Genomic DNA, 27,802 nt, shown 5'->3' on the forward strand with positions numbered 1-27,802 from the left:
TGCCTACGAAAGTTGATATCTTGGTGCCACAATTATTATTATTGCCAGAATATAATATAGATTACAAAGATGACGGTTGGATGGATAGATAGCTATGTGTTTAAGATTATAACAAATTTGGGTGATAGGCAAAATACAGTGAGGAGTTACTCCCACCAAAATTGCAAGTACAAAATAGGGAGGAATCAGAGGATATCACACATCTAAAACTGCAACATGCTGAACTCCGACTAGAAATCGCAAGTACAAAGAAACATAGTATTCACCATCTCTACAATTATGTCAAACTTAGCCTCTCATTTATGGGCTCCAAGAAACTTCCAAAAGGGTTACAAATAGCCAACACAACAAAAACATTTATAACTAATAAATAAAAAGGGGGACAAAAAGATATTATTATTAACTTTTGGGGTCATATGACAAATAATTCTAATCGAACTATTTAATTAAATCGGGAACATTATTGTTGGCATGAATGCCCAAAAGTGATAGTTTGTATGCTTGGGGAGGTGAATGAGTGCTTGTGTTGCATTCATAACTTGGTTTGTCATTGATGTCATCATATCAGCTTTCTAGATGGTACAGGCAGAGTAGCAAACACAGTTTTATTCAACACGGTTCGTGGATGCAAAATTGTATTCAGCGAAGTTAACAATGTGTTCATGGATGTCTTGATGATATGTCTATGTTCACGAAAAGAGTTATGAAGATTTGCATGAGCTATAGAATTTTTTCAGAATACTAGTTGCAGGCTAGTGTGCAAAGAACATTATGTTGAAGATTAAGTTGTATCTTTTGGCGGGGTTAAAGCTTATTCAACACGCTTGGATTTCAATCAAAGACATGCTTGTGATGCTATGTTTGAGATGGCAGAATCTTGCGAAGACTTTTGAAGGATAGCATGCGAGTTGTTCCCTGCAAGACGACTTTTGTTAATATTCTTTTGGGAAATGTAAAGTGTAATGTAGTGTATTATTGTGGCCCTATATTATTCATTGTACATTGGGGAAGCCTCAAGGCCAACTCAATTAGTTGTTCTCGGATTTGGTATAAAGGAAAGATGTTTTCCTTGGTTGTAATTGTGGATCATGTGAATGATCATGTTATGTGAGCTTTCGATGCGAGTTTGCTAAGGTTGAAGCAGTGATTGAGGTTGTTAATGTGTCGAGGACTTCAAAGGATTTGTATTGTCAAGATAAGTTGCTTTAGTCAGTTAATTTCTTGGATATGTTATCCTAAATTGTTTAGTGAGAACAATTTTGAAGCAATTTGGACAGTGGGTTCAATTGACTTCTTATTAGCTCCTAACAGAGTTGGAATCTCTTGACAGGGACTCAAATTTCCCTAATAGGGACTACATGTACTGATTATATTCATTTGGCTCTTAATAGGGTCACATCCTTTCACAAGGAACTTTTATATTAGTACACCAACTTGTGGGTATCATTCCCACCATGGTTTTCCTTCTGATCAAGGGTTTCCCTAGTTAACATATCTAGTGTCACTTTGCATGATTATCATCTTGTGGTTGATATATCTTTTGGTTATATATTTCAGATTTGATAAAGTTGACATAAGTTGTTTAAAGTGCATAACTGATTCAGCCATCAGCCCCCTGCCCCCCAACCCCCCCAGTTATATTGGTGGACTTTCCAAAATTTACACCAACCCTTGAATAGTGACCCCCCGTCCCCTCCCCCCCAAGCACAACTACCAAGACTAGGATCTTCATACCTTGTGATACTCAATCAATTCCCAGTGATAATCTAATCGAAGCATTGACCAACCTAAGGCTTCCATACAACAAAACTTTCAATTTTCATTATGTAATTATTGAGAAATATTCTGCAGTTGCCATTAAAAGAGCACTTGTATTACAAATTGAGCTTACTTGAGTGAATTATTTGTTAAAATCACTTGCACCATTGTTGTTTTTCATTGCAAAATTTGCCAAGGACATTTCTTGCGGCGTTGAAACCTGCATATAATTCACTTTCTTGCAGAATATTCCATAATATTTACTTCTACGCATAAGCTGATAATCCTTTAAACTGCAAATTTTTTCTTTGAACAATGGTGGCTAAAAAGCCTGTACCTCGGTTCACATCTCCTATTTATTACAATCTAAGAAAGATGAGTGTACAACTACTTTATGTATCTAATTGTAGCACTTAAACTATTAACTTAATTAATCTGACTTAGATTGTGCTTCACCAAAGCCAGCGCTATCTTAGACCTCTAAAATCTTTTGATATTCTCTATCATTGGTGTTTTCCTTTAAGGTCCTAGATTGACTAAATTTTCTCCAATTCTTTTGTCAAAAATATAGCTTCGATGTTACGAGTTATATCAGTGTGACCAATGACATGATCCAAACTTAATAGGCAACAACAACACCCATATCATAAGATAAGGATAAAGTTGCTGCCTCTCTATTTGTATGCTTTTGCATTATTTCAATACGAAAAAGACATGATCCAAACTCATATCATCCTTTAATAAACTATACGTATCTCGTATGTAAATGGCAAGAAAGCATTACAAATCAAGTTTTGCTTGAGTTATTGGCATTTAAACCATAATAAAGATTAATTATGAATGAGTTATTGGCCATGACTACATATACTAAACACAAAAAATTAATGTCATTGTACATACTTAGCTGGTTTAACAACTACAAACCTATGTTCCCCGGGGACGCGTACCTGGCCTAAAACTCGGCGTTTTGGGGACAGGGGGACGGGTATGGGACGTCCCCCAACTGTCCCCAAAAAGGGCAAATTACCAAGGGACATCCCCGAAACTTGGGGACAACTGGGAAAAAAAAGGGGGACGGCTGGCCGTCCCCGGTATGAAAAGGGGACGCCTAGACATCCCCCAACCGTACCGGGTACGGCCAGCCATCCCCAATTTTTTTTTTTTTTTTTTTTTTTTAATTTAATTTTTTTTTTATTAAATGCAAAAAAATTTAAAAGTGAATATTAAAAAATAATTTTAAGGCTCCTTACTAGAGCACCAACGTGGGCCCCACCCCTCCAAATCCGGTAGAGGCAAAATAGGAGAAGCAGTCTGCTTCATTTTTCTATGTTATGTTTTTTATGTTGAACATCAACATGATTATGATACATTGACACTAAATACTTTATGGCAGCCCTCTAGCCTTTGGGTGTATAGCTTTAGGCATATTCAGATTTAGATTTTCAGATTTATCATGTTTATCATTATAATATTGTTCACTAATATTGATATGCATTTTGACAATTGAGTACTGAAATTGGATATTATTTCCTAGATGGCATTCAAATGTTGTATGTTATGGTTTTATAGTGTTTAAATGACATGCATTGTGCTTAGTTTCATATGAATGACATGTATATTTGCAAATTTCAATGTATATTTTAAAATTTCCCTATATATATATATAGCCGTCCCCGTTTGCCCCCCCCCCCCCGCCGTCCCCAAAATCGCCAAAAAAAATTGCCGTCCCGAAAACCCGTCTCGCCGTCCACTGCCGTCCCCGTACCGGAAACTCGGGGGAACATAGCTACAAACATATGTGGTGATATTAACATTAAGTGGAAGTATGGTATGAGAGATTGCACTATACATAGCAGCCCACCTTGGACCAGCCATATGTGTAATCATTGAGAATAGTATATAATTGCATACTTTTCTCTATATTTTCCTATTATTGTGTGAGCATATGTTAACCCTGCTAATGAACAGAAAAAACCCAACCCTGTGAAATGTATGCATCAGAGCCTATAAGCATTTGATAAGACATCACATATGTGCAGCATTGCATTCAACAAATTCTGCATCACACATGCAGCAGACCTCATGCAGTGAATACAACAAAATATATTCACCAAGTTCGATGAGCCATGCTGTGCGAACATTTTGGTTACGGTTAGCATCATCTGAGTCTTCCAACACAACAATTCCACACTCAATGAAGAGTCCACAATACTGCAACGTCCTTGGCATCAAGATTCAGTTCAGTTCAAGCCTTGAAGGAAGAGATCAAATTCTCAGACAGGCATTTCAGACCATCAGAGATCCCTTCAATCCAATTCACCACAAAATTTTGGACATCCTCAACATCTTACCAAGATCAAATGACAATCCGACCCCACTGGTTGTCTTTTGAGAAATAGATCAAGTGCAAATAACTTTGGATCATCCATAGAGTTTCAACTGATCGTAATTGTCATTCTGTAATTATTGAGAAATATTCTGCAGTTGTCATTGAAATTGCACGTGTATTACAAATTGAGCTTTGTAGAGTGAACTATTTGTCAAAATCACTTGCACCATCATTGTGTTTCATTGCAAAATTAGCCAAGGACATTTCTTGTGGCATCCAGACTTAGATATGATTCGGTCCAGTTCAAGCCTTGAAGAAAGAGATTGGATTCTCAGACAGGCATTTCAGACTATCAGAGATCCCTTCAATCCAATTCACCACAAAATTTTGGAGATCCTCGACATCCTACGCAGATCAAATGACAATCCAACCCCACTGGTTGTATTTTGAGAAATAGATCAAGTGCAAATAACTTTGGGTCATACATAGAGTTTCAACTGATCATAATTTTCATTCTGTAATTATTGATAAATATTCTACAGTTGTCATTGAAATTGCACTTGTAATACAAATTGAGCTTGGCAGGGTCAATTATTTGTCAAAATCACTTGCACCATCATTGTGTTTCATTGCAAAATTAGCCAAGGACATTTCTTGTGGCATCCAAACTTACATATGATTCACTTCCTTTCAAAGTATTCCATAAATTTTACTTCTACACACAAATTGATAAACCTTTAAACCATGCACATTTTCTTTGAACAATGGTGGCTAAAAAGCTTGTACCTTGATTCTCATCTGCTATTTATTACAATCTGAGAAAGACAGATGAGTGTACAACTACTTTTTCTAACTAATTGTTTAACTTTACTTAAACTATCAAACCTAATTAATCTGGCTTAGGTTGTGGTTCACCAAAGCCAGCAGTATGTTAGACCTCTAAAATCTTTTGATATTCTCCATCACTGTTGTTTTCCTTTAAGGTCCTAGATTGACTAAACTTTCTCCAATTCTTTTGTCACAAATATAGCTTCGATGTCATGAGTCATATCAGTGCAACCAAAGACAGGATCCAACTCATATCACCCTTTAACAAACTATTAGTATCTCGTAGTTAAATGGCAAGGAAGCATTACAAATCACCTTTTGCCTGAGTTATTGGTATTTACAGCACAATAAAGATTAAATATGAATGATCTATTGGCCATGACAACATATACTCAATGCAAAAAACTGATGTTATTGTTAGTACTTAGCTGGTTTAACAACTACAAATATATGTGGTGATATTAACATTCAATGGAAGTTTAGTATGAGAGATTGCACAGTATATAGCAGCCCACCCTGGACTATCCATATGTGTAATCATTTAGTATAGTATATAATTACATAATTTTCTCTAAATGTTCCTATTCTTGTGTGAGCATATGTTAACCATGCTAATGAATAGAGAAAAGCCAACAATTCAAAGAAGCCAATGGACACTTGTATGTTAAAATTGGTTTATATATCTAAGAATTTAAAAATCTTTTACGAGGTGAAAACCAGCAAATATTTTCACCACAGTAAAACTATGAAAAAGATTTATAATTAGTAAAATCAGTTTCAAACTAAGACTCTTTATGATGCATACAAGAAGGCAACAAAATATTGGTACAAACTAGTGTATATATTATAACAAATGTGAAAACTATAAATAAAATAAAAGCAAGCAATTATACATTTAAATAATGAAAAAGGTTTATTTTACACTTATATGCATTTCATACTTACTCCAACAAGAACTCCAATCTCAATGCCAAGGAATAGAGTGGTGATACTTGTTGTAACCCATTGAAGGAAATCTCTTTTATCCACTCGCCAAAGAAAGATAGCCTCTTCATAATCTATCTATCATTATAGGATATAACATCAGCCCTCATATAAAAATAAACAATTAAGACTATTTGAAAAACATGTTTGAAATGTAGCTAATTCAGAAAATCAATTTAATTTATAAAATACACAAAACATAATAGAAGCCATGTAATCTTGTTTATATTAACTTTATTACTCAATTAAGAAACAACAAATTAAAATTTGTTTTAAGGTGCTGCTATAATTGCAAATATGAAGTAACAAAGGATGTCAAATTCTGCTTAATTTTACCCCCATGAATATAAAGTCGAGTATAATTCAAAAATCTGATTTTCCAGCTAATACTTCAAAAAGGTAGAGAAGTAATCATAGAAGATTAAACCAATTCGGCATAGTGAAATATTTTAAATTTCAGATTATCCAAATATAATTTGAAGAATCAAGTAAAATCATTAGAGGAGATAATAATGTAAAATGAAATAAACTATTAATTTTTTTAGATGGGAAAAATGTGAATATGCCACACTGACAAAAAATGAGCATCAGAAGTGACCATCAGATGCCAAAAGGAGTGGCAAACTATTCAATCTTGATTTTTATTACTTCATGAGAGACTATACTTTTATTGCACCAAAAAAATAAGATTCATTCCTTCTGATTTGGAAGGAAAGTTAAAATGAACATAATCTTAACAATAATAATTGATTCAAGTGGATCTAGAAAAGACAAATATTTTAGCATCTCAATCTCTCAAATTCACCATCACTACAAAGAGCTCGGAAAACTGAACCCAGCACAACTTGAACAGGTGAAAAAAGAGCTCATATGCAGAAGTTATGCTTGATCAAAGTTCAGGTCAACAGGCAAACCACAGGGGCAAAAAAGGTGACAGTTTGACTGTCTCAAATCCAAGAAAAAAGGACATCAGGTCGTTATACTCATCATACTGATCCAGGAACTATATTCTGTTCAAAAAGCAGAGTTCGTATGCAAAAGTTATGGCTGGTCAAAGATACCCAGGAAAAGTGTTGACCTAATGACGTCAGCATGATGTCAGCAACCTTGTTCATGTCTCTTTCCAATTTCAAAGTGATACATGGGAGATGACTGAGGAGCACATGTGACATGATGATGTGGCAGACACAAGTTGCATCATTTACTGAGTCAGCGTAGTTGCTAACATAAAACACGTGGACAAATCATATAGTCACGTGTCAATATGAAGGCAAATAAAAGTTGGCTTTTGGCAGCATCAGTTCAAAATGAGGACGAAGTGATTTCAACCCTTGACCTCATCTCTCCTAACTTTGCTCTCCACCAACATACTACATGTGCTCCTTGTGATTTTGCTTGCAGCATTTTTCTTTTGGTGTAGTCTATGCAGATAAAACAAAATTCAAATTTATAAAAGACAAAAAGGGGTCATGTGGGGGTTTAATCCCACAACTGCCTATATGCTACAACCTCACTTTACAACTGCACCAACTATCTACATTGGTATTGATTGGGCAGCAAATTTTATTTAAAGAGGGTAAAATGTGTATAAAGGAGGAAGAAATTAAAGGCATGGGATTTGAACCCATGCCTACTTGCATAATATTTGCAAAGCACTCCAACTATGCTAGCGGATATTTCGGAGATGGATATTTGTTTTATCCTTATAAAACCGAACTGAAAACAAATTGAACCCAAATTAAATGGTAAATGGTTGGAACAAACTTAATGTTTGTTATTTAGACATATTTCATCATTCTTAAAATATGGAGTTACATTCCAATTTTCCTACATGATTGAAGGGAGGGGCTTTTAATTCTTTAAAGGGTTATTTTGTAACATTTTCATGTGGATTTTGGGGTTTTGTGGTGGTAATTAGCAGATATGAATGAGAAGGATAGAAGTGCTTCAATTTGGGGGGATGGGGGGGTTAAGGGGAAGGTTGTATATTGTAAAAAACCGTGTCTTGGTTAGAGCTGAATTTAAATGAGAACAATCTAGATATTTTGTGTTTTATTGTTTTTCTGATCTTTTGGTATTTTTTGGAACATATATGAATGAAGGCATATAGAAAGAAAACATAGAGAACTAACATTCAAATCCACTTCTTATTCAAAGAGGCATACATAACGTATAATGAGTTCATAACCACTCAAATTGAATGAATTAAGAACATGATTTTATTTACTAAACTTGGTCGGCTCTCAATTTGGACTGTCAACGTGCCAAGTCAATGACAATGTACAGACCGCAGCTAATGCACATCACCAACACTAGTATGATCCACAGCTAGCGGAATTTGTGCCCAGTCAGCATGCAACCACCCCACAATCTTCCAATGCAAGCCAAAGACAGTCTGGACTTAACCCATACTGTTCCTAATTGCAAGTCATGGCCAGCTGGGTATGACGTCCAGGTGAATTGCAGATCACAAGTGGTTTCAGAAGGACGTGAGACCATGTCGAGTTGGGATTGTATTTGTATCTGCCCAACCCAATTTGCTAGTCCAGCTACCTTCACCTCACAGCTCGGTGTCTAGCTGATATCTCAGACACAACCCAATAATGAAAAACGACAGACTCCAATACCTTCAATCATTTATTAAATTGATTGCCAGATCGCACACATTACAATTGATTCCTTTCAAAAAACAATCTTCATAGCCACAGTGATCACAGTTGGAAAATTGGGACAATTGCTTACCTCAGCACAATTGCCAATGATGAATCAGACTTCTTCAAACCCTCAACCAGATAATTCGAACAAAGAAAATATATAATATTCAAGATTGTTTTCCTTAGCTACAGAAGATACAGTTGAAGAATGTTGGCCAATTGTATACGTCAACACAATTGCAAAGAACTTCTCAAACGAGACCCTTATAATTCAGCAAGGGTTCACAAGTCAGAAATCAGGAAAAGCCACAAAGGCACAAAAAGCAAAAATATATTCAAGCGTTCTTTTCCCAATGCAATGAGCTCTCATTTATAATCTTTCGTTGGCCAAAGTTTCCTAAATAACTCCACCTCAGAAATTGTGAAAGTTTCCCAAAAGAACTCAACACTAGAAACTTTCCAACACGCTTTTTGGAAATATCTCTTAATGTCATTACTATAATAATATAAACATTATTATAATAATGCAACTCAATGATTAATCAATAAATAAGAGCTCATGCAATTATTACTTTATTAATTGCAGGTGACGATCAACTCCTAAAACCACCCACTGCACTGCCAAAAATAGCAACTACCAATAATTGACTTACTAAAAATAGTAAGTTCATAATTGAGCCCCCAAAACCCCTGTCAACTCACGAGGGTCGCTATGATGAGCTAACTCCATCAACTACGTAGACCTGCCAAAAATGGGAACATTACAGTGCTCCCTCCCCAAGATTGTTTATCCTCAAGTAATCCCTCCACCGGGATCCCATAAGAAACAAGTGATGTCCCTATCCATGCTAAACAAACAAAATGCCAAAACCATCAACAGAACCAATAAAATGACCTACAACACAACACAAAGTACTTGTGTTGGTGATGTAAAGGTTGAAACATCACTAACAGAGAAATCCTTAGGAGATCTCAACATGCTCTCCTTTATTAAGCCTACCCAATCATCCTATAGACAATCCAGCTTAGGATCAAACCAACTCTATACCCAATGTAAATCCTGAACATGTGAATCAAATACCAACCTATAAATACTCATCACAATATAAACTCTATCATTAGTACGACCATCTTAATCAACATCCTCATGCTGCTATGGTAACTCATCATCAATCTCATCAGTGTAAACCTACATACCACGATTTACTGCTCCCTTTAGCCTCAACGCACAAGTATGACCTTTAGAGAAAGGCCCCTTACACCAAAAGCAAAGCTGATGCCTCCTCAAATCCTCTATTGAAGCGACATCAGAACTCCCCACTGACTTTCCCTTGTCCTCAACAGTTGGTGGGGACTCCTCATCATCAAGCGGAAGAGTGGAAGATTTCGAAGCAACCTTGCTTCAAGAAAAGGACTCCAAGTCCTGTGCCTTCCACATTGCTACCTATATAGAAGATGGGTCTAATGACTTCACTCATCCATAGAGTGGCTCAGTCAATCCTTCCATAAATAACATTACTCGTCTACATTCTGAAATATCATAAACAATGACTAAAAGCCTCTAGAACTCACCGATGTAACTCTCCAATCCACCACACTGCTTTAGCTAAGCCAACCCACGAAAGTACACCTCTGGATCCTTCCTATCAAATCTCTCAATCAAGCAATCCACGAACTCCTAATAGGAAGTGATTTGATCATGTCGTAGAGAAACTAACCTATGCTACCACCAGTCATGGGCAACTTCGTCTAGATGCAATACTCGAAATCTTATAGCGTCCACCTCTGACATAGGACGCAAAGCCAAATATATGTCGAGCTTATGAATCCAAGCTCGAGCTATAACTCTCCCAATACCATCAATGTGCTCCAATGTCACCTTACTAGCAACTTGTTGTAACTTAGTCTATCGAGGTCGTTGTCTCTCAAGTCCCAGCCTTGCTCTGAAATGCTCCCATTTCTAAGTCAAGAACATATCAAAATTCAAATGATCTTTAATAGCTTGTGGTAAATCATCCCACTTAGTAAAGTGTGCCAGCACATCATCAGCAAAAGGAGAGGCCTCAAGCTCAATACTGACCGCATCCATCTCAGGTCTCAGAAACGTGGGCCTCCACAACCTATCATGAGTCCCACTATGTATGTCATCTCTGTCAGCTAATCCACCAAGATCCTCAACTCAAACCCGATCTGCGTCTCTATACCTAACACCATCTTGGGTTCCATCCTCAACTCGAGATCTATGAGAACCAACAGAAACATTTTGAGCTCTCTCCCTACTTCGTCCTTGAGGAAGTGCTATCTGTTGCAAAGTATTAGACAACTGTTGCGGTACATCTGTCATATGTTGTTTCCTAGCTGCAATATCCCTAAATGCCTGCAGGGCATCTCTATCAAACTCAGCATCTGTTGGTCGTAGTCTAGTACCACCAGAACCACCCAAACTACCATCCGAAACAAACTAAATCTTAGGTTCTCCTTCTCTAAGAGGAGAATTACATCCTCTTCGGGTATAAGGTATACCCGGCACAAATCTCCTATCATCAACCATGATAGAAAATAATGGATCACATACTAACCACTAACAACTAATTTTGAACCCAATTCCTACAGGCTGGTAGGAAACCACTCTGATACCATTGTAAAAACCCTGCCTTGGCCAGAGCTGAATTTAAATGAGAACAATCTCGATATTTTGTGTTTTATTGTTTTTTTGATCTTTTGGTAATTTTTTGGAACATATATGAATGATAGCATACAAAAAGAAAACATAGAAAACTAACATTCAAATCGACTTCTTATTCAAAGAGGCATATACAATGCATAATGAGTCCATAACCACTCAAATTGAATGTATTAAGAACCTGATTTTATTTACTGAACTTGGTTGGCTCTCAATTTGGACTGTTAACGTGCCAAGTCAATGACAATGTATAGGCCACAGCTAATGCACATCACTAACACTAGTGTGATCCACGGCTAGCAGAATTTGTGCCCAGTCAATAGGCAACTACCCAACAATCTTCCAACGCGAGCCAAAGACAATATGGACTTAACTCGTACTACTCCTAATTGCAAGTCATGGCCAGTTGGGTATGATGTCCAGGTGAATTGCAAATCACAGGAGGTTTCAAAAGGACATGAGACCATGTGGAAAATTGGGATTGTGTTTGTATTTACCCAACCCAATTTGCTAGTCCAACTACCTTCAGCTCACAGCTTGGTGTCTAGCTAATATGTTAGACACAGCCCAATAATGAAAAACAACAGACTCCAATACCTTCAATTAGTTATTAAATAGATTGCCAGATTGCACACATTACAATCAATTCCTTTGAGAAAACAATCTTCGTAGCCACAGTGATCACAGTTGGAGAATTGTGACAATTGCTTACCTCAGCACAATTGCCAATGATGAATCTCAGACTTCTTCAAGCCCTCAGCCAGATAATTCGAACAAAGAAAATATATAATATTTAGGATTGTTCTCCTTAGCTACAAAAGATACAGTAGGAGAATGTTGGCCAATTGTATACTTCAGCACAATTGCCAATGACTTCTTAGATGAGACCCTTATACTTCAGCAAGGGCTCACAAATCAGAAATCAGGAAAAGCCACAAAGGCACAAAAAGCAAAATTATATTCGAGCATGTTTTTCCCAATGCAATGAGCTCTCATTTATAATCATCTATTAGCCAAAGTTTACTAAATAACTCCACCTCAGAAATTGTGAAAGTTTCCCAAAAGAACTCAACACTAGAAACTTTTCAACACGCTTTTTAAAAATATCTATTAATGTCATTATTATAATAATGTGTTGGTGTAAATAAGTATTTACTTATTACACTTACTTACGTTTACTTAGGTTAATGCATTATTTAATTATTTTGCATTATTTTATTATTATTTTAGGTGAGACACTTAGGAGTTTGTGTACTCTCATTGAGTTATGCAACTCTAATTATGCACATGGTGTCTACAACACAGGAGTATGCATCATTCACTGAGTTGTCATATTGACAACACAGTTATCTGCACTCCTTATTTAGCACATGTTGTCTACACCATTGTAGGCTTATCCTCACATCATCGCACTTAATCCCGTGCTTAATGGAGGATAACCCATATCTGGTGGACATGTGTCTGGTTGTATGACATATCATGATGCTGACTTCTATGCATTCTAGAAGCTCTCCTGAGGTCTTTATATTCAGGCACTCCTAGTGTACTCTCAATCCAGTTATTGAATGAATATCGTCATTTTGATCATACTCTGTCTATTTTGGTCTAATGTGTGCTTGTGTTGAGTTCTTTAGTTCTTGGGTGAATTCTGGCCTAAGCCAAATTCTTACATAATGCAACTCAATGATTTATAAATAAATAAATAAGAGCTCATGCAATTATTAATTTATTAACTGCAGGTGACGATCAACTGTTGAAGCCACCCACTGTACTGCCAAAAATAGCAACTACCAATAATTGACTTACTAATAATAGTAAGTTCATAACAAAGACCCCCAAAACACCCTCTCAGCTTATAAGGGTCACTATGATGAGCTAACTCCATCACCTGCATAGACCTATCAAAAACAGGGACATTACATATCTACTATATAGTTATACTATGCATGTGGTACTTAAAATGCTAGTTATGAAAAGATGTAAAACAATATAAGACATAAAGGTATAAAATTACAAATCCGAATTTTCTAAAATTTAAATACTTGAACATTGCATTGTGATTGAAAATTGAACTTTGATCTATAAATATTGGAATTTTAAATACTTGAATGAACAAATAATAATAGTTGTAGAAATCAAATATCCAAAAGTATGAGAATCTCATCAAGCATCATAAAGATGATTACATTGGGCAACATAATAGGATATTAAGTTGAATCTTTTTTTTGAAACAACCTTTTTCTTTTTTGCCTAGGCAAGAGACTAATGAAAATAGTCATTGATGACAAAGGTATGAAGATATCATTGCAAGGAATGTCAAAGCTGTTCTAGAATAGTGTTGGAAATATTGTAGCTATTTTCAATTGGACTAAGTGATAGGTAAATTATTTGGTTAAAAAGATGAACATATGATAGTTCACATAAAAGAAAAATATTTGTTATAGAAGAAAATAAAGAAAAATATAATACTGAAAATAAACACTTACATAATGAGACTAGCAAAAACTTATGGATGTTGTGAAATGAGGATCACTGTAGTTGTAATAGCACTGTCATCTTCAATATGTGTTTTCCAAATGGCAGTGACCTCTAATTTAAATTGAGAACAAGCCATGAACAGAGATGTAAAGTTAGATAGATAATTAATATAATAAAATCTAATAATTGATATATATATAATATTAATTTCTCACATAATAATAAACTTATATATATATATATATATATATATATATATATATATGAACAGAGATGTAAAGTTAGATAGATAATTAATATAATAAAATTTAATAATTGATATATATATAATATTAATTTCTCACATAATAATAAACTTATATATATATATATATATATATATATATATATATATATATATATATATATATATATATATATATATATATATATATAGCACTCATATCATTATATATAGGTTATATATATATATATATAGCGCTCATATCATTATATATAGGTTATACACACACACACACACACACACACACACACACACACACACATATATATATATAGCGCTCATATCATTATATATAGGTTTATCCAACATAAGCTACCAAACATCAACACTAAACACATGTATTACCTCAAAGCTAAGTTACCGATTTGGGCTTCCTACCCCTAAGTGCGGAAGTTGATGTAGACAAATCACAGATGCGTCTGGAAGCCCTGCAGAAGCTGGCCGGAAGCCAGCCGCAAGCTCACGGATGCATTTCGAAGCCAAAGATCCAGAAGCTAGCCAGAAGCCAACTGCAAGCTCCCAAATGCGTTTGGAAGCCAACAAAGTCCATAGTTCCAAGAATCACGACGATTCATGCGATTCACGCGATTTGGCGATTCGATTCAAGCCAAACGATTTTTTGTGAATCAGTGAATCGAATCAGCGATAAAGGGTTTATGAAATAAGTTACTCACTAAATTTCAAGGGTTTTTTTAATTTTCCGATTCATGGCCGATTCACGATTTGATTCGGCCTTGCCGATTCCGATCCGATTCCGATTCCGATTCTTGTTACTTTGCAACAAACGCATTTGGGAGCCTGCAGTTGGCTTCCAGCCAGCTTCCGCAGGGCTTCCAAACGCATTGGGGAGCATCTATGGGCCCAACGGCTAAAAGGCCCAAAAAAACAAAAAAAATGTTAACTTGCCCATTTAGCTTTTTAATTGCTTTTTTTAAGGTTCTTTTTGCTATGAAACCCTAAAACAACCCTAAAGATGAATGTTGAAGCATTGACAACTCATTTTGGAACTTTGTTTACACCTATATAGTTTGCATTGTCAATGTGAAGCCAAGTTCAGCATTTTTGAACAAGATCAATCGAAGAGCGAGAGATAACTTTCTCAAAAGAGTTTAAATCATTCAAGGTAAGTGATCAATCCCATTCTTGAGTGTTTTGATTTTATTTTTTTTGAGTTTTTGATGAATTTTTTCAAGCTCTTAAAGAAGTTTTTCAAGTTTTTTTTCAAAGATATGTAGAAGCAAGTTTGGGTATCCATTTTAGAATTTTTTTCACTTCTTTCCACTTATATGCGTGATGTTCATAGTTGCTAGGACGGTAGGACCTAATTAAAATTTATTTATTTTCTTATAGAATAGGTTGCAAAAAACTAAGCAAGAATGGATATTGGCGGTAGTACTAGTCAAAGTTCAATGGGGGCCAAGGAGGGGAAAGGACTGATAATTTCAAAACTGATATAGGTTCTCCTTTGTGGAGACATACAACACAGATATCACAGGTTGCAGGAGGTGGCTCATACTATTGGAAGTGTAATTATTAACAAAAGAAAACCTTTCAATAGCAAATATTCCTGCGTGAAGCTTCATTTTATAAGACCTGTTGGCAAAGGATTTGGAATGTGCAAAGGCAAAGATGAACTAGGATGACTAGTGCAGAAATACTTTCATTTGTAAGACAACAAGAAGTTGTTGTTGCATTAATCAAGAGATCAAAACAAAGCTACTTGATGGCGACACAACCCAAGAACAGAATGGACACAACAGAAGAAGGGAAATTGTATTAACTGAAAAATAAGCTAGTACATTCAGTACAGAGAAAATAAACTTCAAAACATGCCCTAAGGGCTTACAATAGCACAAATGTGGAGATAATTTCTCCTTTCAGTACCTCCTCTCAAACTCCACTCCGAACTGCCTTTTACAATGCCAGGAATCTTCTTAAATAGACCCCAGAGGGTTAAGGTCTAGGAATACATTCTAGAAAGTGCTAGTAGGCATCCACCGACCAAATAGAAGGTTCCAGAAGCTGCATTAGAAGTCGACGCAAATCTAGAAGAATCCAGAAATGGTAACCGAACTTCCGGGAGGCATAACTTTTGAACCGTAGCTCCAATTGACGAACCGTTTACATTTTCGGAAAGCTCTCGAAGCACTCTATAGCCCTATGGACAGCTTCGCTCGTCCCCCATTTTTCGGCCCTTTTCAAGGTCATTTAATGCCCCTAACCTGACTTTGAAGCATTCTTTGGAGGTCTCCACAACCCGAAAAACTGCAATAACTTTCAAACCGTGGGGCCTTTTGACCTGATTCTTTTTCTGGAATGTTCTAAATCACAATTACATTCATCTGGCCAATTCACACCTTTTAGTTTACCAAAATGATGGCCCAATTACATGCTCCTATTTTTTCGGGATTTTCTAGCACACTAATAGTGGAACTGTGAGAGTTGGAACCTTTATTTGACCCAAATGGGTGTCCAAAAATGAAAACACATGAAACAGAAACTAAGTCTAAGCACTTTTTTTTGGGTGACACAGGATTGCCCTTATACCTCTGGATGCTCCTGCATCACTACTATCAAGGTTCATCCTCAAAAAATAAGATGCATGCACCCACTGAACCAATTGCATCCTTCCAACACCCATTCTTGCAAGTACCTGTGCCAGGAGATGATGAGGAAGAAGTGGGAATTTCAACCCACAAAAGAAGCCCATTGCACATCCCATTTAAAATGGAGGCAAGAGACTGTGCTGATGAAGCTATTGCACATTGCCTCTATGTGAATGGGCTTTCTTTCAAGTTGGTGAGATCACCATATTGGAAGGAAATGGTGGTAGCAATCAAAGAATCACCGACTACACAAGCCCGAGATATGAAGAAGTGCGTACGTTTTTATTGCAACAAGAGAAGACACATATACAAAAAGATTTCCAACCAATCAAAAAATCTTCGAAAACTTCCGATCCAACTATTGTGTCAGATGGTTGGAAGGATACAAGAAACCAGCCACTAATCAATGTCATTGCAATTTCCCCCAAAGGGGCAATGTTTTTGAAAGTTGTTGATTGTGAGGGGCAAGTGAAGGATTACGAATTCATTTCTAGAATTCTCATTGAGGCCATCGAGATGGTGGGTAGTGAGAATGTGGGGTATAGGTGGTCACAAACAATGCCAAAAATTGCAGTTGTATGGGTGCTTTAGTTAAGAGTCCATATGAGCATATTTTTTGGACCACATGCACTATTCACTCCCTTAACTTGATCATGCAAAGGATTGGGACTCAAATAGATTGAGTGAAGAAAATATACCAAGAGGGGGAGGACATACAGTTATTTGTGACAAACCACCAAATGTCACAATCCATTTTTGGGAACATACTCCAAATTGGAGTTGGTGAAGGTAAATTGATTTTTTAAAATTACTAAATTTCCTGGATTTGTAATTTAGTTAAAAATTATAATAATTTATAATTATATTGTCAATTGACATATTGTTAACTTGCTTAGGTTGCTGAGACCCATTTTGCATCTCATACAATTGTTATGAGACAACTCCTCAAGGTAAAAGATGCATTGGGCCAAATGGTCATCGGTAATAAATGGGGCATATGGAAGGTCTCAAATTTAGAAAGAGCACAAAGGATCAAGGATTTGATCTTGAATGAGAGTTGGTGGGCTCGTGTGGCATATGTATTGGATTTCACTGAGCCTATCCTGACTGTAAAGTTTCTATAAATTATGTGTGATCAGATTGAGATAATAACTTCTATAATGCTTGTTGAAGATGATCTTTGTGATTCAGACTTGTATGAAGTAAAGTTAATAATAGAAATATTATTCTGAAATGCTTTTGTCTCTGCAAGTATTCATATGAGGCAAAATTGCTTAAAGGAGCAGACTCTATTTCTTTGTGTGTCATTTATATATAATTATACATTATATATATGACAACCAAAGGGCATGTCCCTTGAAGGGACATGACCCTTTCTAGGTCGGCCCTTAATAGTACTCCCATAATCAACACTCAATATAGAATATGATTTGTAAAGACATTAACTAACTTAGTTAAGTTTTATCCTTAATAACCACTATCCCTAAAGAAACGCTAATAATGCCTAAGAAGGAAGATTTATATATTTAATGCTAGATAAGATCTGTGTGATCTGTACAATCAGATCAGCATGATAGTTGAAGTTATAGTTTTAACACTCCCTCTTAACTTGATAATCATACTGAGAGATAACATATCTCTATCAACATCAATTAAGATGAATAAGCATAGATTGATAACCTATATCTATCTGAATCTTCTAAGCATGTGGTATCATAGAACACATGATACTCAATCATATTACAATGTTGTGATATTACTTATACTAGTGATGACGGTATTGCATGGAATGCAACACATAGGATAAAATCTGAAGAATGATTAAATTCTTTATTTATCCAAGTTGTGACTCATAGGTACTGGCAATCCTATATCACAACATGGTCTTGAGTTAAGATCTATTAGAACACAGGATAAACTCCGGAGAATAACAAAATTCTTCCTTTATTCAAATTGTGACTCATAGGCATAACAATGTCTACATCACAATGTGATCTTGAACTCATCTAGATCTAACAGTAGATCTCTATTGTTTAGCAAATTATCTAAGAGATCGTCATCTCTCATAATGTCTTTTATACTAGTGTTCATTATCACAGAGATCATCACCACTTAGATAATGAATACAAATGGTGGAGCCCATAACAGTCAATAGCTTGACAATAAAAAATATTTTAATAATAATTTAAAGAATACAAATGTATTACAATTCAACCATACCAAATCTTTTCTTGAAGTGATCTATCTTCACCTGAGAGAGGTTTAGTAAGAATATGTGTTGTTTGATCTGCTGTGCAAATGTATTCTAATTTTACATTATTCCTATCTACCATATCTCTTACATAATGGTAAGGAATTTCAATATGCTTGGACCTATCATGAAAAATTGGATTCACCGAAAGCTTGATGGAACTCTAATTATCACAATGAATTATCGTAAGATTCATGGCTTGACCAAATAGTCTCACAAGTAACTTTTTAAGACAAACGGCTTCTCGAGAGGCCATTGTTGCTGCAATGTATTCGGCTTTTGTGGAACTTTGTACTAATGATGACTACTTTCTACATATCAATGATCTCATCGCTGAGCCTAAACTAAAACAGCATCCTAAAGTGTTTTTCTTGTCAATAACGCTTCCAACCCAATCTAAGTCTGCGTACCCATGAAGGTCCGATTCAACTTTCTCATATTTGAGCCCAAGGTTAAGAGTGCCTTGTAAGTATCTCATGATGTGTTTGACTGCAACTAGGTGAATCTTCTTTGGCTCACACATAAACTGATTTAAGGCATTAAAAGCATAGCAAATATCAGGTCTTGTATTTACGAAGTACGTAAGGGACCCAATCATTTGTCTGTAAAGAGTAGAATCTATGGAAGGTGATTTTGTTGTTGCTTCATTAAGTTTATGTAGATTAGTCTCCATTGGCGAAGACATAGGCCTACAATTCCACATTCCAAATCTCTTCAAGGTGTCTAATGTATACTTTCCTTGATTAAGTATGATGCTGTTAGAATTTTGCCATACTTCCAATCCTAGGACGTAATGAAGAAGTCCTTAATCTTTCATCTCAAATTCTCTGATTAGATCTTCCTTGCATTGATCTATGAGATGATCATCACCTGTTATTATTAAATCATCAACATACAGTATCAAAATTACCATATCATCTTTATCCCTTTTATAATATAACTTTGGATCAGCTTCATTTTTGGAGAATCCTAACCGGTGAGATAGTTATCAATTCTTTTATACCAAGCCCTTGGAGCCTATTTAAGCCCGTAGAGAGCTTTCTTAAGCCTGCAAACAAAAAAACTTTAGGGTTATGAATTCTCCAAATATAAGTCTTCTGTAATCTTTCCATTCAAAAAAGTTGTTTTTAAATGCATCCAATATACTTTCCATCCCTTCGATGTTGCAATAGCTAGGACTGCTCTTACAGAGATGTATCTAGCAACAGGAGCAAAGGTTTCTTCACAATCAATCCCCTCTTTATGAGAGAATCCCCTGGCTACAAATCTAGCTTTATATTTTACAATGCTACCATCGACACCATGCTTGATTTTAAATATCCACTTAGAAAAAACAATAGATTTTCCTTCAAGTCTTGAAACAACTTCACAAATATCATTCTTCATAATAGATTGGTATTCTTTCGTCATAGCATCCTTCCAAGCTATATGTTTAATCGCATCTAAAACAATGGTTGGTTCTGATTTAGACAAATCACTCATATTTGTTGCATAACTAGAAAATCTTTTGGGTCTTTTGCTTTCTCTAAAGGTTCTAGATGGTGCAACGAAGTTTTGTGCTTCCTCTACTATCTTAATGGCCCAAAGTGGTCTTTCTTTGAATTTTGAGTTTCCTCAAGATTAAGATTTTGAATTTCATCTTCAATTTCTTCAATGTTCTCCCTCTGAAACTTAGATTCAGTATTTTCTTCAAAACTAAGTAAGGAAGAGGGATCTCCAGAACTTATGGCTCTTTTGAATGTTAAATCTTTTTCAAATATTACATCCTTACTGAGTTCAATATTTTTCTAACCAAGTATGAAAATCCTATATGCTTTAGATGTTTCACTATACCCAACAAAAATACCTTCCCTCCCAGAGAGTTCTTACTTAGTTCTCTTTTCTTTTGGAACATGTATATATACTGGGCACCCAAAAATCCTAAGATGACTTATATTAGGTTTAACCTTAGTAAAGACTTCTTCAGGAGTTTTATCTCTAACATAGGAATGAGGACTTTTGTTTTGAATATAGACAGTTGTACAAGAGGCTTTTTCCCAAAGATAATATTCTAGATTTTGATCAAATATCATAGCTCTTGCAAATTCTATAATTGTTCTATTCTTCCTTTCTGCTACCCCGTATTGTTGTGGATTATAAGGAACGGTATACTCCCTCTTAATTCTTGTTTTTTTATAAAACTCTTTAAACAAATTTGAGGTATATTCCCCTCCATTATCAATTCTACAAGTTTTAATTTTTTGTCCTGATAAGTTTTTAGTCAAGGTTTTGAATTCTTTAAATCTCTTATGGATTTCTTCTGATTCTTTACATTTTAAGAAGTAAATCCAAGTTTTCCTAGAGAAGTCATCTATAAAAAGTATATAGTACCAGAATAGAGAAAGAATAGACATAGGTCCACATAAATCTAAGTGGATTAATTCCAAAACATTGTTAGTTTTCCTAGTGCTATCATGAAATGGACTTTTGGTGTTCTTACCTAGAGCGCATCCTTTGTATATGCTTGAGTGATCTTTATTCAACTTGGGTAAAACAATAACCATCTTCTCCATAGTTGATAAGGTTTTGAAATTTAAATGTCCTAACCTTCTATGCCATATTTCGTTTATATCAGCAGCTTCATGAATTAAGGCTTGAATAGGTTGACAAGGTTTTGTATTTAGCTCATACAAGTATCCCTTTCTTTGACCAATCAACTTTTCTTTCTTAACTGAGGAGTTCTTCGACCAAGTCATTACTTTATCATCCATGAATGCAACATCATGTCCATCATCTTCAAGTGCTGTAACCAAGATTAGATTCATTTTTATTCTTGGTACATCAAGTACTCCTTTGAGTTGTAGAGCACTACCCAACTTCAGTTTCAAGGTGCAATTCCCAATTCCTTTGACAGAATGAGCTAAATTATCACCTATGGTAACTTCGCCATCAACTTCTTCTAATATAGGGTCTAGTGCTTCTTTGTATCTTGTAATGTATTGAGATTATCCACTATCAATCACCCATGCTTTGCTAGATACTTCATTTGATAGTGTAGAATACAATACACAATTCTCAAGATCATATTTATCTTATTTCCTAGTAATGTTTGTACAGTTTACTTGTTTTTTATTGTTAGGGCAATTAGATTTGTAGTGTCCAAATTTTTCACATTTGACGCATTTATCATTCTTTTGATTACCTTTCTTCTTCTTGAAGTGCTTCTTCTTACTTTTATAGGAATTTGTGTTGAGAACATGAAGTTCTTCATCTTCAGCTTTCAACTTTTCTCCTTTCTAAAGTTTTCTAGATTCCTCTTGAAGGCAACCTCCCTTAAGTCTGTTGAAGTCATGAAGATTGCCTCTAGCACTTACTCCTTGTGCAAATGTTTCCCATGAATCTGGTAACCCATCTATAGCTATAAGTGTTAGTTCCTTGTCTTCAATTGTGGCCCCTATACTTGCAAGATCATCTCTTCGACTGGCAACCCTTAGAAAGTACGAACTCATAGATTCTCCCTTCTTTATCTGTATATGATTTAGCTATCTTTTTAGTGCAAGGGTTCTAGTTGCATTGTTAACCTCATATGCATTTAATAATGTATTCATCATATCAAATGTTGTTTGATGTTCATTAGCATAGATATTATTTCATTTTTCTCTCCATCTAATATGATCTACATAGCTTTCCTATTTCCTTTACTCTAGGTAGTTCTATTAGGTTCAACAATGAGTTGCTTGGACACTAAGTCAACAAACTATTTCACATCATTGTCTTTGTGAATCATCATGATTTTGAATTTTCAAGCAACAAAATGTTCTTTCCCAACAAACCTGTCCCCGGGTTAGATTGTGCTTGTCATTGAAGATAGAAGGAAGTTGCTAGATATTCAAAGTCTGATTGTCAATTTGTAGAGCCTATGTTCGACTACCAAAGCTCTAATACTATGTAAAGTTTCGATAAATTCTTTTTGATCACACTGAGATAATAACTTCTATAATGCTTGCTGAAGATGATCTTTGTAATTCAAACTTGTATAAGTAAAGTTAATAATATAAATATTATTCTGAAATGTTTGTCTCTGCAAGTATTCGTATAAGGAAGAATTGCTTAAAGGAGCAGACTATATTTCTTTGTGTTTCCCTTATCTACAATTATACCTTATAAATATATGACAACCAAAGGGCATGTCTCTTAAAGGGACATGACCCTCTCTAGATTGGCCCTTAATAGTACTCCCATAATCAACACTCAATGAAGAATATGATTTGTAAAGACATTAACTAACTTAGTGAAGTTTTATCCTTAATAACCACTATCCCTAAAGAGACGTTGATAATGCCTAAGAAAGAAATATATATTTAATGCTAGATACGATCTGTGTGATATGTACAATCAGATCAGCATGATAATCGAAGTTACAGTTTTAACATTGACTATACTATGTTTTGTACAGATACACCATGGTTGAGAAGGTAAAACATTCTATACAAACACATGAGAGGGACCCCACACAAAGCGAAGCCTTATGCAGACAAGTGCAAGTTATTATCCACCATCACTGGAATAAGATGACTGCCCCATTGCACCTCCTTGCATATGCCTTATCTCCTAGGTACTATAGTGAGGAGGTAGTTGGTATGTCGGGTAGAGATGCACCATTTGTGGATGAGGAGGTCGTTGAGGGGTGCCACAAAGCTCTTACAAGACTCTTGCCACTAGAACATATGCATGAAAAAGTGAGGGAAGAATTTGGGCTGTTTGCTTCGGGGTTAATGCATTCTCCATTTGCACTAAAGAATCAAAATAGAATGGGAGCTATCACATGATGGTACATGTATGGTCAACCTTTCAAGCATCTTCAACCTCTTGCAATCAAGGTCCTATCACAAGTTTTTTATTTTGTTTTGTTTTAAACTTTTATGTTTCCACTTGCATTCTAGAATTTAGTGTTTCACACATTCTTTTAAATTAATTTGCTTTTCATTTGTATGTTTTGTGACAACTATCTAGTTTGCTAGTTCTTTTGCTGCTGAAAGGAATTGGAGTACATACTCCTTTATCCATTCAATGAAGCGCAACCGGTTGAGCTCCAAGAAAGCTGAAGACTTGGTCTTTGTCCCCACCAACTTGCATCTTTTGTCACGAAAGAATGATCATTACAACGAAGGGGCAACAAAGCTTTGGGATGTAGCCCCTGAGTGTGCAGATTTGGATACACCACTTCATGACCTTCTTGCAGTCGAAGACGGTGATGATAGCATGGCACATGGTGCATCTAGCTTAAATGGAACAATGTTTGGTTCAAATGATCTTTTAGCAGTTGGAGATGATGATGAGAACGTGGATTTTCTTACGAATCCTTATGATTTCAATGCAAGTTGATTGAATCTTCAATCATTAACTAAGTTTTTATTTTGTTGAAATCTTGAACATGACCTATTTGGACTTATTGTCTAGGACTAAACTCTAATGTTGGACAAGCACATATTTATATATCATATGAATTTTTAAATATCTTGAATTTTGATAAAGGGTTAAGTATCATAGTCATACTATCAAATAATTTATTTTTGTATATCTCTTGCATTTCTTTGCATATATTATATATGCATTTCCTCCCGCATCCACATCCAAAAAAAAAAAAAAAATCACCGCATCTTGTTTCTGCTTCCGAAATCTGCTTTGAAATCTGCATCCAAATTGGTAACTTAACCTCAAAGTAGTAAGTTTAGCAAGATTAAAAATATCTCTGATCAAAAGATATCCATCACTTTGTTATCACATTTGATATCAGGAGTATTGGCCTTCAAAATATATGATATTCACCGAATAATCTGAGTAATGGAGTCCACAGTATCAACACTTGATACTCACCATGTACTCAATAAGGTAATGGTCTACAAAATATCAACATACGATATTCACCATTTTGATATCACATTTGAGTATTGCTCTACAAAATATCAACCTATAATATTCACCAAATACTCTGAGTAATGTCCTCAAGAATGAGATGCAAGATATTCACCAAGTACTGTGAGTAATGGCCTCCAAAACATCAAGTTGTAGAATTCACAATATACTCAAAAAATGTTAGTAGGGTATGTGCACACGCATTCTCATAATGCTTACCATATAAACATCCAACATGCAAAAGTATAATCTATTCTAGTCTACATAGATATCATAAGATATCCATCATAATAGAAAATTAAGTTGTTAGATCATCACCTTTCAATAGCTTCTACAGATACAAGTAAAATCATTTGGAAGTCGTCACTTCCTCATGATGTACACAGGGGGTAGCACCATTAAAATCACATAGACATGAGGTATATTCATGAATCACAGTCCTCTTGATTGGTACAACTTAATGATCACCAAAGAATTCATTTCAAAATGGTTTACTTCCTCTTTTGTAGAAACATTCTCAGAGGAAAAGATCAAGGCACATAGCGCTTATAGTTTAATAAAATAAAATAAGATAGAGATTACTATAATACTAAAGAACAATAATTTTGCATCAATCCAATATAAGATAGATAAATATCTAATTTAAATATATATTATCCTAAAGAATATAAATTACTAATATTTATTATTCTCTACAGATCTCATATATATATATGAGAGTTATAATCTTTATAGATATTTATCAAATTAATCATTAAATTATCAATGAGGAACACTTACATTAGTTCCTATAATAACTAATCAATTTAAACATCTAGATTCATTGGTAAATATTTAAAATCATATTTAAAGACATATATTCCATACCTTATAAGTTGGTGGTTGTATGTCTCCTTTAAAGATTAAATTTGAAAAACAAATAATAATTTGGGTGGGGTCCAAGTACCTTTCTAGGCAGCTGGCAAGCCCCCTATTCTTGTCCATCGTATGGGTTTCCTTTAATAATTTTTACTTCATTCGCCCTAAACATATTTAATTTTCCCATTAAAACATAGTGTTCAGTATTGGGTCGTACCTCGTTATTATCTTTTTTTCTGATAATTGCTTAGTCAATTCCTATAACATTAGACCCATGGATACATCAATCATATTTCTACTATTTTGTGCGCTGACATGGAGTTTTTCTCCCTATTGAATAACTTTGTCGAGCCAAATTTGACCCTTATGATCAGATCCTGATCTAAGAAAGGATGCTCATAAATGGGATATCCAGATGTATTTAATATTCAACTTAAATCCTTCATGCAAATATGCTTGACAATGCATAACATTCGGGCAATTGTTATCGTGCATCCTAAATTTACAAGACCCCCTGCAACTTCTTGAATGTAACAAATTTTCCGTCCCATTAGTGCCTTGTAGAAGACTGAAAGTTGAAGTAACTTTAATCGCCCATTTTCAAGATTTAGAAGGAATAATGAAGAACCGTCATCATTTTTATTTTATTTATTTTTTTGTAATAGATGGATGGCAATGTGTGGCGGGTGAATTTTGTCTGATTTTGAAAGGCATGCTGATAATAATTATAAGGAAGTTGTTTATAATGGAACGTGTTTACTCAGCCTACTCTTAGAAGTTTGCCCAGAGGTTGATCATTGTTTTCATACTTTCCCTCATCGTGAATTGATTGATTATCATTTCAATCATTTGTAGAAAATAATAGTGTATTCTTCAGAGTACAAATTCGATTCAAGATGTGGTTTTGACTGTGCCCAAACAATGCCAAATTTAGAATACACTTTGTCCTACACAGAGTGAATGCCAAAATCATAGTCCGCTTTTTACTATGAAGGAATTTCATTTGAGTATTACATCACTCGGTAGAGACCTAAATTACTCAAGATATTCAAACATTTTGGCAAATGATGCCAAAAAGGAGGCCACTTATCTGTGGAACAATTATCTTGGAGGCAGATCGAATTCCAGGCCCCTTGGAGCTACAATTTTGGATGTCATAGGCTTTGATATTGAGTACACAACAAAGCACTAGGTTGATCAACTGGCCAAGCTTATCTTTGATTAGGCAAAGGAGGGCAACACCTCATCCAAGAAGGTGTATCTCAACACCACTTTGCAGTGTCAATGTAGCACCCAAAAGGTGATAATCTCCTCGCCAAGGCGTTGAACACGGGCCTATTGGACTACTTCTCGGTACTATTCTATAACAATCCTTCCTGCCAGTATGTCGATGCACTATGCTCTGCAATACATATTAAATATTTTATATTGACTCCTTAATATTATCAAGGTTCTATTATTTATTTATACATTTGCACTCAGGCTCTGATGCCATGTTGTGAAATGAGGATCGCTGCAAATGTAATAGTACAGCCCTCTTCAGTATGTGTTTTCCAAATGGCAGCGACCTCTTATTTAAATTGAGAACAAGCCATGACGAGACATGTCCCGTGAGTAGGACATGTCTATTCCTTAGATAGATAGTTAATATAATAAAATTTAATAATTGATATATATATATGTATATAAAATTAATTTCGCACACATAATAATAAACTTGTATGTATAAATTATATCTCATATAATTATATATAGGTTTATTTGACACAAGCTACCAAACATCAACAATGGATAAGGCTATATTTACAGAGGCAGCGATTAAGCAATCACAGTGATGGAATATTGTCATTAACGGTATAAATAAGAATATTTTACAAAGAACTAAGGAGTCAGTAAATGAATTATTGGAGCTGCATCCTACAGGAACATAACATCTAGTCAGCATGCCATAATAAAGGAAAGAACCAATCAGAACATACACAGAATTTTTTACATACATTGAAATCAGAAAACAATAACAGTGTATGATATTCAAACTTGGCACATCACCATATATACTGCAAACAATTCAGAGCTTGCCCTATATAGTGAACAGGAAGGATCATCAATATCCAAAGCAGAAATAATATCAGAAGTTTATTGATACACATTACACTCAGAATAATATAGCTTACTCTAGCAAAATGTTTTAGATT

At 35.1% G+C, this 27,802-nt stretch overlaps 1 protein-coding gene across 8 annotated transcripts in view; it reads right to left on the reverse strand.

Annotated features, from left to right (window-relative positions):
• The window catches only part of LOC149531528 (sulfate transporter 4.1, chloroplastic-like), a 220,521-nt gene that overhangs the window by 89,997 nt on the left and 102,722 nt on the right, over positions 1-27,802 (reverse strand). For all 8 annotated transcript variants that reach the window (XM_089811875.1, XM_089811872.1, XM_089811877.1 and 5 more), the window contains exon 12: positions 5,861-5,977. In XM_089811875.1, the coding sequence (XP_089668001.1) occupies positions 5,861-5,977 (117 nt within the window). The remainder of the gene's footprint in view (positions 1-5,860; positions 5,978-27,802) is intronic.

The sequence above is a fragment of the Cupressus sempervirens genome, chromosome 11 (genome assembly GCF_028749045.1).
Source record: "Cupressus sempervirens isolate cs-2001-9-10 chromosome 11, ASM2874904v1, whole genome shotgun sequence".
Lineage (NCBI taxonomy): Eukaryota > Viridiplantae > Streptophyta > Pinopsida > Cupressales > Cupressaceae > Cupressus > Cupressus sempervirens.